Source organism: Elephantulus edwardii, unplaced genomic scaffold, assembly GCF_000299155.1.
Source record: "Elephantulus edwardii isolate Elephantulus edwardi_28Jun2011 unplaced genomic scaffold, EleEdw1.0 scaffold00009, whole genome shotgun sequence".
NCBI lineage: Eukaryota > Metazoa > Chordata > Mammalia > Macroscelidea > Macroscelididae > Elephantulus > Elephantulus edwardii.
The window spans coordinates 8,515,047-8,528,998 of NW_006399759.1; the positions used below are offsets into that span (position 1 = coordinate 8,515,047).

Genomic DNA, 13,952 nt, shown 5'->3' on the forward strand with positions numbered 1-13,952 from the left:
CTCTTCTGTCTTTGCAATGACCGTTTGCACTCTTCCTGGATGATCCCCTTGATATCCTCCCACAACTCATCTGGCCTTCGTTCATTAGTGTTTAAAGCCTCAAATCTGTTCCTGAGATGGTTCTGAAATTCAGGTGGGATAGACCGAGTCTATCCCACCCAAGAACAACCTACGCACGGGAAAGGAGTTGTGCTGTCAATCCAAAGGCAAGCGGTTCAAATCTGCCAGCTGCTCCTCCGGAGAAAGGTGAGCAGTCTCCTTCAGTGTGATTTACAGCCTCAGAAAACCTGCTGGAGGGTCAGCTCGGAGTTGGTTCCAACTCGTTGGCAGTGTGTTGAGAAGTTGAGACGTGTGTGAAAATTAAACAATAAGTAAAGAAGACAGGAAGAATTGATGCATTTGAGTTATGATGCTGGTGAAGATAATCCAATTTACCATTGACTGCCAGAAGAACAAGCAAACGAGTCTTGGAAGTACAGTCAGGATGCTTGTTTGAAGTGAGGCTGAGGATACTTTATGTTGTGGACTTTGGATGTATTACCAGAAAGGACCCGTCTCTGGGAAAGGACATCATGCATGGAAGAATAGAGAATTAGTGACGTATAAGACCACCAGGACGATGGATTAACACAGTGACTACAATAATGAATTCAAAGAACAATAGTTGTGAGGGTGACGTAGGACCAGGTAGTATTTCACTCTGCTCTATATAGATTTATCAGCCAGAACCCACTGAAGGTGCCTGACAATAGCATGGTAGATGCACTGGTCCAATTTCAGTTTTTTCATATGTGTTTTGAATTGTTCATGTACTATTTATTGAAAATGCTATTGTTTTTCTTCACTAATTGAGTATCTAAACCTCATATTCATTAGGAGAAATGTAGAAGAATTTTCATAGCATATTCGTAGATAAGAAATCTGTTTGTAGGCTTATGGGTCCCTTTGGTCCATTTTTCCATTCTTTCGCCATGTACCATATTGTTTTAAAAATTTGTTGGTATTATATACTGTCAAGTTGGAACTGACTCATAGCTGACCCTTTTCAGAGTTTTTCAGAGGCTGTGAATCTCAGGAGAGAAGATTGTCCATCTTCCTCTCACAGAGCAGCTGGTGGATTCAAACTACCTGTCTCTGGGTTGACAGTGTGACTTCTTACTCACTAGGCTACCAGAGCTCCCTTAAATATATATAGTCTAGATAGTTAACAAAGGAAGTCTTCCATCTTGTGTTTTTCCCCTTAAGGGTTTTGTTTGAAACTCTTGATCCTTTATGTTTAATTGAACTTTTTAAAAAAAATTGTGATTTTAATAAACACTTACAAAGCATGTTGGGTTTGCATTTAATCACCTATACACATTATTTTAGAACATTAATTAAAATATGCATTGTGTCTGTTCATTCAGTTATTTATATTTATATAAATTTTAGAATATGCTTGTTCATTTCTACTAAAAATAAAACAAAAGGACCCTGTTGGAATATTTTTTCTTCTTGATGTCATATAGTATATAGTTCTGTTAGGATTTTGACTGAGAGTTTTTGAATCTGTTCATGAAGTTATAAAGAATTAACATTTCAATATTGACTTTTTCTTCTGTGAACATTTAATATTGCTTCATTTATTTAGGTCCTCCATTTCTGTCAGAAGTATTTATAGATTTTGTCCTTTTGTTATTGGTTTGCTTAAAAAATTTATATACATTGTGTTTCACACTATTCTTCATTCACATTTTGTTTCATTCAATCATTCTCATGCATTATGCTTTCTAAAATTAATCACCATTGCACCTTGCCCACCATTACCCTGTCTTTTTGCCTGGATTCTTCCCATTTTCTTTTCCCCCTCCCTCCACCCACCAAACTCTGCAACCCTGTGATTTCACCCCTACCCATCCTTCCACTTCTTCCCCTTGGGTTCTCATATATGCTTTACTTGTTATCCTTCTATTTGTTACAGTAATGGTCTTATGCAGTATTTATCCTTATGAGACTGTGTTAGTTCATTCAGCGTGATGCTCTCCAGCCTCTACCAAGTTACATAGTATTTTTTGAAATCATTGCTTCTGAGTGCTCTGTTTATAGGTATTTTTATATGTTGTTGAACACCTTTCACTGACTTATTTCTATATTTGATGATTTATGATAAACTAATTACTCTCATTACCATCAAGTTGGAACTGATCATAGCTGACCCTCTAATGGGTTTTCAGGAGGATGTAAATTACACTGCAGCAGAGTGCCCATCTTTCTCCTGCAGAGCCACTGGTGGATTGGAACTGCTGGAGATGTGCCACCTTTTGGCTAGCAAATCAACTCCCTATGAACTAGACCACCAGAGCCCCCTGATTTATGATACTATTAGAAATAAACTAAACAAACAAAAACCCCCCACAAATCACCAAAAAACCTCATTTCTGTTGAGTTGGCACTGATCCATAACTGACCCTCTGGGTTTTCAGAGGTTAAAATAAAAGTAGCATGGGAGACGATTGTTCATCCTATGCCTTTGGACCCATTTGTGGATTCAAGCCGCCAGAGAGATGCCTTTGAATTTCACTGCCACTGATTGTACTGCTTACATGTTGTTGTTGTTGTGTACCATCAAGTCAGCACTGACTCATAGATGACTCTACAGGGGTTTCAGAGGCAGTAAATCACACAGGAGGAGACTGTCCATCCTCTGGCGGAGTATTTGGTGAATGTGAACTGTTTGCCATTTGCTAGCACAACTCCTTACCACTAAGTCTTCAGAGCCTGTGCTGTTTAAATAGTACCTTTAAATTTCACTGTCACTAAAGTACAGAAATAAAATTGATTTTTTAAATCTTAACTTTGTGTCTAGCAATCTTTCTTTAGCAATTTAGGTATAGAACATTTGTCATTCTCTTCATTGTCGTCTGATGACATTACGTGTCTTCATTTCTAAAATTTATCTCTTTCCTAGTATCAGAACAAAGGCTTTCAACATTTTTCTATTAAGTATAGTTTTATTGCAGGGTTTTTGATGATAGCCTTAATCAGATTAAGAATTTTTCTTAGTAGAGTGTTTCTTAACTTCTAAAGATGTTTTACTGTTATAGTTACTCATTTGATAATGATTTCTTTTTTTAATAATGATTTCTAAATTAACATTTAATCTGAATGTCATTTATATAATTTTAATAGTTTCATATTTGTTGGTAATCTGTTTTTGTATGTGTACTTCAGAATAAAGCAAACTCACTAGTACTTGGTGGCAGTACTCCATATATTTATTACTTAGCTTTTTCAGATGTGAAGTTTAAATCTTTTCTGTCTGTACTTATTTTTAAAAATGTGGTTGGTTTCGGAGGGGGAAGCAAGCTGGTGGGGAGGAGTGGGCAGGGAGAAAATTGCGGCAATGAATGAATGGAAATCCAAAACCTCTGTAAAAAAATGTGGTTGGTAATAAAAAATGTGCTTTACAAGTTACAGAGAATTATGTTAATATATCAAATTGAGATTGTGAACATTTGCATTTCTCTTTAAAGTTGTGTTACTTTTTGCCCATGCAATTTAAGATGTTTGTTATTAGGTATCAGACAAACCAAAGCCATTGATGGCTAGTGAATTCTGACTAATGGTGACCCTATAGGACACAGTAGAACTGCCCCATAGGGTTTTAAAGACCCTAATATTTAGGGAAGCACACTGCCTCACTGTTCTCCTGAAAAATGGCTAATGGGTCCATTTACCACCCGGATTCAAGCATCACTAGGTGGTGAGAGAGAGGTAGAAAGGGCAATTTTTTTTTTTAATAGGGAAGAGTGAGCTTATGTTTTGGAGAAAATAAAACTAGAGTGCTCTTAAGAGGCAAAGATGGTAAAACATTGTCTCATATACTTTGGGTATGTTATTAGGTTGGGGCCAGTCCTTGGAAAAAGACATCATACATGCAAAGGTGAGACTCAGTGAAAGAGGAAGGCCCTTGACGAGATGGAATGACATAGTGAGTGTAACAATGGGCTCAAGCGTATCAGAGATGATGAGGATGGCACAGGATAGAGCAGGGTTCAGGTCCTTTGTTCGTAGGGTCTCTGTGAGCTGTAGTCAACTCAGTAGCACCTAACAAAAACATAACAAGTGAATTTTTATGAGTGGTAGAATAATTTGGAAAAGAATAGGATAGTGTGTACAACTTAAAGAATGTAATCAGTGTCACTAAATTATGTTGTTGTTGTTGTTATGTGCCATCGAGTCGCTTGCGACTCATGATGACCCTATGTACAACAGCCCTAAACTCTGCTCTGTCCTGTGCCAATCACACTGCCTCTGACACACCCATCCCGATTACCCTAGTGACTGAATCAATCCATCTCATAGAGGGTTTTCCCCTCCTGCGCTGTCCCTCCACCCTCTCAAGCATGATGTCCTTCTCCAAGGATCAGTCTCTCCTCACAACATGTCCAGAGTACGTCAGACGAAGCCTCACAATCCTTGCCTCCAAGGAGCAGCCTGGTTTAACCCTCTCCAGGATGAATCTGTTTGTTTTCTTGGCAGTCCATGGTGCATTCAGTACTCTTCTCCAGCACCACAGCTCAAAGGCATCAATTCTCCTTCTATCCTCCTTGGTCATTGTCCAACTCTCTGATGCATAACAAGTGATTGCAAAGACCATGGCCTAAATTATACATGTATAAATTGTTGAGCTGGCATGTACTTTGTTGTGTTTATTTTCACTGCGGTAAAAAAAAAAAATAAAAACAGAAAAGTAAGGGTTAAAAACATTAGACAAATGGACAGTTTAGAACCAGATTTTTTTCATTATTATATGTAAACAGATGCAAGTGCTTCTATCTTCCTGATGAATGACAACCTTTAGCATCATGAAATGACCTTGTCACCCTAGAATTAGACATTTTACTTCTAGATTTATTTTTAAATTAGGCTCTATTTCATCTACTGTAAAATTTATCCCTATAAAGTATACACTTTGGTCCTTTTTAATATATCACTGCCTCATTCAGGAACATTTTTATTATTCCAGAAAGGAAACCTATACCCTTAGCAGTCACTCAGATTACCTGCCATTAAGAACTGTGCGGGTCATATCTGCAGAGATCTGAAGTGATGGCTAATTGCATATGAAGTCTGGGGCTGGCCTGGGCTACCGTGGTAGGTCCTTGATGTCCACAGAGGACCAAAGTACTTCTGTTCTGTCACAGAATGGTTTTTCTTGTGTTGGCTAAAGAAGTTCTTTTTCCCCCCATAAACATAAAAACTATCATATTTTTTTCAGATTGTATGGATTACAAGTGTTTGTTTTTGTCAATAGTGTAACACTCCCCCCACCCCATGTTGCTGACTTTAGTTGACGTTCATACAGCTCATTGCTGTAGAGTTGTCACTGACTCATAGCTGATCCTCCATTGAGTTAGTTTCTGAGACTGTAAAAGCAAGGGGAGCAGATTGTCTTCTCTTACAGAGCTGCTGGTGGATTCAGAGCACCAGAAAGGTTCAGCAGGGCCGTGCCATGGACTTCGCCACCAGAGCACCCTTCAGTTAGGTCCTACTAGGTAGAACACACAGTCTACAAGGGCTCAGATCTGTCTCTCTGACCCTTCAACCCACAAAAACATGCCCAGTACTGGACTACTGTCCTATCAGAGCACATTTCTGTTAATACTTAGCTAACTGTAGTGAGGAGTTGTTGTTGGATACTGTTGACTTGACTATGGCTCGTAGAGACCATGCTTCAGCCCACTGATACAGTGACTCTGTCCATCCACCTCCTATAAAATAAGTAGATCTAAATGTAACTCTTGCGGCCTAGTGACAAGAAGCTGTGCTGCGATAGTGAAGGCATGTGGTTCAAGGCCACCAGCTTCCCAATGGGGAAATGATGGGTAGCCTCATCCCGTGCAAGTAACTGCCTCTAAAACCTGCCAGAGGGTCAGCTATGGGTCAGTTCCGACTTGAAGGTACACAGCCACCACCACCACCACCACAACAATGTACCTAAAGGGAGCTCTGCTGGCCTATGTTAAGAAGCTGGGCCACAATCCCAAAGATGTGTGATTAGAATTTGCCAGCTGCTCTACGGGAGAAGAACAGACAGTCTTCTCCCGTGAGACTTACTGTCTCTGGAAACCCACCAGAGCCTCAACTGTGGGTCGGTTCCAACACAACAACAACAACAACATGACTAGATTTTACTTGAGACCACCTGATAAGATTTTCACATTCAACAATTGAGCTAATGCATAGTCGTGGTAATTTTAAATTTGTGGAAGCAAGTGTGCAGTTTCAGCTGTTTATTTTCTTTTTACTTGTTGTTAGGCAACTGTGACTCACAGCGACCCTGTGAACGACAGATCTGAGTCTTGCCCTGTCCTGCGACATCCTCACCGTCTGTCCCGCTCAGGCCATTGCTCCAGTCACTGTGTCAGACCATCTTGTTGAACGTCTTTTTCCTAGTGGACTGCTAAACTCAACACAGGACTATTAGATCCTCGCTTATACCTTTATTACACAAGTTTGGCCTGAAGTAACAGTTTGAATTATTTTTATAACACTAGAGAAAATGAACAGATAAACATCATTTATTTTTTTTATATGGAAAGATGGGTGAATAAGGAAGAAATTTAGTTTAAGAAATATTAAAGGACATTCATGGTCCATGCATAGGTGTGCTATGTAGGAGCAGTTTAACCAGATGTGATTGTTTTGGTGCATTATATGTGACACCGTGTTCTTGAGGGTATTTGCCTGTATGGTAATGGATAGAATTAACGTTCCGCTGTGAAACAAGTTCCACACTTTCAAATTGCTGATGGTGTGTTTTCTGCATATTTTCAGTTCATCTTGTTGATATCTGGAACATGATAGAAGCCTTCCGAGATAATGGCCTTAATACACTGGACCATAATACTGAGATCAGTGTGTCCCGCCTTGAAACCATCATCTCATCCATCTACTACCAGCTGAACAAACGCCTTCCTTCCACTCACCAGATCAGCGTGGAACAGTCCATCAGCCTTCTCCTCAACTTCATGATTGCTGCGTATGACAGGTCAGTACCTTACCTTGGTTCATTTTAATCCAATCTGTGCTGTCATCATTTTTCTTCCATACTGCCTCACTTAGGATTGTAGCCAAGATCCTTGAGTAGGAGGGAAATGATTCATTGTCAGTCTCTTCTGGACATGTTAAGTGGCAAAGTAACACGCTGTCCTGGGGCATACCACGTATTACCATTGAGTTGGAACCAACTTATAGCTAACCAGGTGGGTTTCAGAAAGCCATAAGCGTGCCACCAAGTGGGCTGTATGTGTGGAGAATGACAACTCTTGTGAAAAATCTTGTGTACCATTGAGGTGAAACCAAGTCACAGCTGACCCTCCAGCAAGTTTGCAGAGGCTGTAAATCACATGGAGGTGATGGCCCGTCTTTCTGCCACAGAGCAGCTAGTGGATTTGAACTGCATGCCTTTTTATTATCAGTGCAATTCCTTACAACTAAGCCACATGAGCTCCCTTACAGGGACCTCAGTATAATTGTTGTCTATTCAGTGAAATAGAGCTTGGTTTTGGATTTCCTTATAACTTTTAAGGCCTTAATATCTTATTTTCTCTTCATGACGAGGAAGTTCTTTTACATTTTTCCACGGCGTTATCTAGTAGACCTTACAGAAAGAGAAGAAAATTATTTTAGCATATTCCAAATGAAAACAGAAACTATTTACTATATTTGTGTTCATGGAGAATAAAATTAATAGCGCGCGCATGCACACACACACACACACACACACACACAAAATCAAACCCAACCCCAAACCAAACCCCACACATGAAAGACAGAATGGATGGGCACTCAGATGAGTGGTAATAATCTAAGAACTAGGAGTGGGAGTTTCTGATTTTAACCATCTTTTTTTATCATCCGATTTGGATTGGTGGGTCATCATCCTTTCTTTTGCAGACCTGTTTTACATTCATAGAAATTCTGTGAGTTGGTAATAAAACTGTGACAATGTCAAAGCCATCACAACTTGGACAGCCAATAAATTTACAAAACCTTAATAAAGTTCCATCCGATTAAAGAGTATAACTATTTAACAAAATTTAAATTTTTAAAAAAAATTGCATATTAGACATACATATCACGTGCTGGTTTTTTAGTAATCTAGACTGGTGAATTCATGTGGTAAGTTTTATGACTTTTTTGGGCCAGAAGCCTTATTCATTGTAAAATTTTTATACTCTGCTAAGTAAGTAGAACTTACCATGGCATTGACCTTCTGAGTAAATCACTTTTTGTTCTTGTTGATTGCTATCAAATCAAACACAACTCAGTGACCCTGAACAAAAGACCTGAAGCCTTTCTATAACTATCATTGTTTCTCAAAGTTCGTAGAATTTCCAGGCTTCTTGTTTAGGAAGTAGATGCTACTCCGTCCAATTAGTGTAATTTAAATAATATAATTTAAAAACAATTACATTCACATAAGATCAAGAAGGACAGCATTTTAGAATACAGGCTGGTAAGTTAGAAATATTCATGCAAACAATAGGGAGGAAATGGAGGCAGGTGAGAAATGGGAAGTGGGCTGTTACATTGTATATAATGTAATTTATGTCATAATATAAAATGGGTGTGAATAGTTGAATGGAAACCACTTGGATTTGTAAATTTTCACTTAGATCACAATAAAACAGACAAACAAAATCATAGTGGTTTTTTTTTAAAATCAGAAATACAGTCATCTTTCTGTCTGAAGCCTTAAAGAAATGATCAAATGGATTGGGAAATTATGGTACATTCATACAATGGAATACTATGCAGCATGCGGGAGCAATGATTTTGTAAATTGCTGCCTAACTTGGGAGGGACTGGAGAGCATTATGATGAGTGAAGTAACTCAGTCCCATAAGGACAAACACTGTTTAGAAACCATTATTATAGCACTATTTCTAGCAGTTTTAACACTACTAAAATGTGAATGAGGCTCTAAGGAGGCAAGAGTAGGATCAGTGGAGTGAGGATGGGGTCGCACAATTTGATGGGTGGAGGGAGGGGTGGATTAAGGAAATGGGAAAGATCTGGTGTGAAAAACAATGTATACAAATTTTGCAAATAAACCAATAAAATAAAAATTGTATGAAACAAAATGTGAATGAAGGAAAGACAATGTAAACTAATTTTGTATGCAAACCAATAAAATATTTTTTAAAAAAGGAAGGACTCAAAGTTGTATTCCGTAATTAGATAAGTGCAAATTAATAAAGAGAAGGAAGAGGAAGGAGTGTGACAAAATAGCATAAGAATAAGAAGAACAAACTTAGGAGCAAAAAATATATATGCATATAGGTGAAGACATACACTGAAAAAACTTCGACACATACAGAAAAAACAAACAATAAATTCACAGAAAAGTAGATGAAGGTAGATAAACATAAATGAATAAAAAAAAAGAATAAGGAAATTTACAAGTGCAGTGAGTTAAGAAAGGTAAGGAATGCAGTAAGTATATTATGGTTGTGTCCTGTTGCATTGGAATCGACCCATAACTGACCCTCCACTGGGTTTTCAGAGGCTGTTAATTGCATGGGAGAAAATTGTCCATTTTTTTCCTGCAAGAGCAGCTGTTGGGTTTGAACCACATACCTTCGAGTTATGACTCCACTAGGCCACCAGCACTCTTTTCTATGACAGAGCCAAAGAAAGCCCAGCTCAGCTCCAGTCTGCCAGATGAGGGCTCACTGTGAATGTGTGGAGTGAGGGCAGCTAACACAGCAACTGGGCAGCAGTGATCTGCTCTCTACCCTTCTAGAATGTCCTTTTCTATTTGCTTTGCTACCTACTGGACAGTTTGGGGTGTCTGTAAATAGAAGAGGGAAGGAGGAGAAGAAGAGGCCGAACTGTGATTTCTGGGGTCTCTGATTATTTGTCATCACCACTACTTAATACTGAATTCACGTTAATTTTTGCATTTGATGTGAAGTACAAATCCAGTTTCATTCTTTTCAGGTGTAGATCTTACTGTCCCAACACCTGTTATTGAAGATGCTAGTCTTCTTCCACATCATATGGGCTTGAAACCTTTGTAAAAAATCAGTTAACTCTAGATGTTTAGTTCATTTCTAGGTCTCACTTCTTTTCCATTGTTTTATTGCATCGTATGTTCCTGTGCCAGTATCTCTCTGTTAGATTACTGTGACTTTATAATAAATTTTAAATTAAGGTAGTATGAGACTTCCTATTTGATGCTTTTTTTCAAGATTGTGTATTCCAGGTCTTTGGCTATTTTTTTTTTATTTTAGTTTTTAAATAATAGAATATAGGATCTGCAGCCTAGTGGTAAATTCAGGTATGCAAATAATGCTTTACTTATCCAGGATGGTGGAGCAGCCACGTGTTCCTTACCATGTTTGAGCCTAATAGCAGAGACTCGTAACAAGCACTGGTGGTCTAGTGGGTAAGGAGTTGCTGCCAAACCAAAGGAAGGCAGTTCAAAGCCACTTTGTGTGTGGGAGAAAGAGGAATAACGTCCTGTCATGCAGTTTACAGCCTCTAAAAACCTGCTGGAGTGTGAGTTATGAATTGATTTCTACTTGACGATGAGTTAAGTTGATTCTCTTAACATGCTAAAATGATATTTTAACATTTGCCATTTGCTATTTTACATGAATTTGAGAATTGGCTTAACTGTTGATACAACAAAGGTACTGTTGAATTTTAGTAGAATTTGTGTTGAATTTATAGATAGGTTAAGTAGTATTGATGTCATTTTCTAAGAACTGGCCTCTCCTGATAAAGTGGCTAAAGTATGTGAGATGCAGTCTCACCATCCTGACCTCAAAGGACCAATCTGGTTGCACTTCATCCAGTACAGATTTCTTTCTTCTTGTGACAGTCTATAGTATAGTCAGTATTTCTGGATAACAGTGTGCTTCAAAGATACCACTTCTTTGAGCTTTCTTATTCTTTGTCAGACATGCATGTGAACCATTGGAAAAATATCATGTCTTGAGTCAGATGCAACTGAGCCTTCAATGTGACATCTTTAAAGAGGTTGTTGACAGCAGATTTTCCCAATCTAATTAGGTAGAACTTCAGTCTTCTATATGGATTGAAGCTCAAGAAAACGAAGATTCTTACCCCTGGGCCAATTGGCAGGACAATGATTGATGTAGAAGAGAGTGAGAATGTTAACAATTTCAGCTTGCTCAGTTCTATAGTCAACATTCGTGGTACCAGCAGTCAGGAAATCAAAAGATAAATTGCGTTAGAAAAATATGCTATCAGGAATCTCTTCAGAGTGCTGAAGAGCAGTGATGTCAGGTTAGAGACTGAGACATGATCCAGACCATGTTCTTCATAATTACTTGCTATATGTCAGAGAGCTGGACAATGACTGAGGATGGAAGACTATTGAACATAGCATGTACTGCCAAGAGAACAAACAGGTCTGTCTTGGAAAGGGTTAAATCAAGTTGTTCCTTGGAGGCAAGGATTTTGAAGCTCCGTCTCACATACTTTGGGCATGCAGCTGGGAGGAACCACACCTTGGGGAGGGACATCATGCTTGGAAGGGTGGAAGCACAGCACAAGGAAGGAAGACTCCAGATGAGATGGATTGATACAGTAACTGGACCAATGGAGATAGGTGTGCCTGAATCAGTGAGGCAGGCTCAGGATAGGACAAGCTTTTATATGTAAGTTCGCTATGAGTTGCAAGCCACTCACTGGTATATAACAACAATAGGTAGTTTGATTTCTTCACTGCTTATTCCATGGGTATTGATTATGGTTCCAAGTAAAATGAAATCCTTGACTACTGTCTTTTCTCCATTTATCTTAGTGCTGCTTATTGGTCCACTTATGACAAATTTTATTTTATGTTGAGATGTAATCCTTAACAAAAGTTATAACCTTTGTCCTTCTGCAAGTGCTTCAAATCCTCTTCACTTTAATTAAGCATGGATATGACATCTGCATAACATAGGTTGTTATGAGTCCTCCTTGCTAGATTTTAATGTAGCATCTCAGATTATTTACTTAGCACATGAACTTAACAGATATGATGAAAGGATGTGCCTTGACTCATACCTCTCCTGATATAAACAATGCCTTATCTCCTTGTACTATTCAAATGACTGCTTTGTGATCTAGATACAGAATCTATATTAGCACAGTTAAGTGTGGGATATTTCATTGGTTGCTTTTCTTATGATGAATCTCATTTGCTGTTGTTGTTGTTATGTACCATCAAATCACTTGCGGCTCATAGTGACCTGATGCACAGTAGCTCAGAACCCTGACCTATCGGAGCCAGTCTCACTGTCTTCGATACCTACCTCCATTACCTCAATTACTGTGTCAATCCATCTCATTTGGAGTCTTCTTCTCTTGTTCTCTCCCTCCACCCTTTGAAGCATGATGTCTCTCTCCAAGGACTGGTCCCTCCTGGCCAGATGCCGAAAGTATGTGAAATGGAGCCTCCAAATCCTAGCCGGCAAGGAGAAACTTGGTTTTACCCTTTCCAAGACAGACCTGTTTGTTCTCTTGGCAGTTTGGTAATTTTCTGCAGTACCACAGCTCAAAGGCATCAGTTGTTCTGTCATCTTTAGCCATTGTCCAACTCTCTGATGCACAGCAAGTAATTGCAAAGACCATGGTGTGAATCAGATGCACCTTAGTCTCTAGACTGACATTATTGGGAGCTCTAATGACATAGTCCACAGGGAGTTAACACTTCTAACTCAAAGACTGTGCCTCTCATATGGTTCAAGTCCACCAGTGGCTCCTCAGGAGAAAGATGGGCAGTCTCCTTCCATGAGATTTGTCTTGGCAGGGAGTTCTGGTGGCCTAGTAGTAAGAAGCTATACTGCAATCCTAAAGCTTGAGATTTGAATCCACCAGTTTCTGCATGGCAAAAGGATGGGCAATCTCCTTCCATATGAGTTACTGCCTCTGAAAACCTACTGGACGGTCAGCTGTGGGTTGGTTCCAACTCGACTGTACCCAACGACAACAACAAAATCCTCAGGAGGGTTAGCTATGAGTTGATTCTGACTCAGTAGCAATTAGTTGAGTTAAGCTGAGTAAATTTGCTTTTTTTAAAAAAAAATTATTCAAGTTTTTTACATAATTCAAATACACTGTTTTTAATACAGATTCTTCCAATTTCCCTCACCCCCCTCATCAAATTGTGCAACCCAATGATTAATCTCTCTCCCCCTCCCCCTGCACATCCTCATCCTTCTATTTCCACAGCCCCCCGCCCCCGATCCTTATCTTGTTCTACAATAATGGTTTTATACAATATTTTTCCTTGTGGGACTGAGTTAGTTCACTCAGCATAATGCTCTCCAGTCTCTCCCAAGTTAGGTAATAATTTACAAAATCATTGCTCCTCTTTCTATGAAGATGGTGCTGGAAGTGAAGAAGGAAGTGCCAGCCCCTCCCAAAACTGAAGCCAAAGCAAAACTATTAAAGGCCAAGAAGGCAGTCCTGAAGGGCGTCCACAGCCAAAAAAAAAAATAAGATCTGCACGTCACCCACCTTCCGGCGGCCGAAGATGCTGAGACTCTGAAGGCAGCCCAAATACCCCCAGAAGAGTGCCCCCAGGACCACCATGCTTGACCACCATGCCATCATCAAATTTCCCCTGACCACTGAGTCGGCCATGAAGAGGATAGAAGATAACAACACACTTGTGCTCTTTGTGGGTGTCAAGGCCAACAAGCACTAAATCAAACAAGCTGTAAAGAAGCTCTGTGACATTGATGTGGCTAAGGTCAACACTTTGATTAGGCCTGATGGAGAGAAGAAGGCCTGTGTTCAACTTGCTCCTGACTAGGATGTGTTGGATGTTGCCAACAAAATTGGGATAATCTAAACTGAGTCCAGATGACTAATTCTAAATACAAATTTTTCTCCCCCCCCCAAAAAAAAAATCATTGCTCCCACTTGCTGCATAGTTTTCC

General features: G+C 39.3%; 1 protein-coding gene across 1 annotated transcript in view; it reads left to right on the forward strand.

The window, feature by feature from the left end:
* Positions 1 to 13,952, forward strand: part of DTNB (dystrobrevin, beta) — a 371,266-nt gene that overhangs the window by 10,997 nt on the left and 346,317 nt on the right. Inside the window, exon 3 of the mRNA XM_006880708.1 lies at positions 6,820 to 7,033. Coding sequence (XP_006880770.1) covers positions 6,820 to 7,033 — 214 coding nt within the window. The remainder of the gene's footprint in view (positions 1 to 6,819; positions 7,034 to 13,952) is intronic.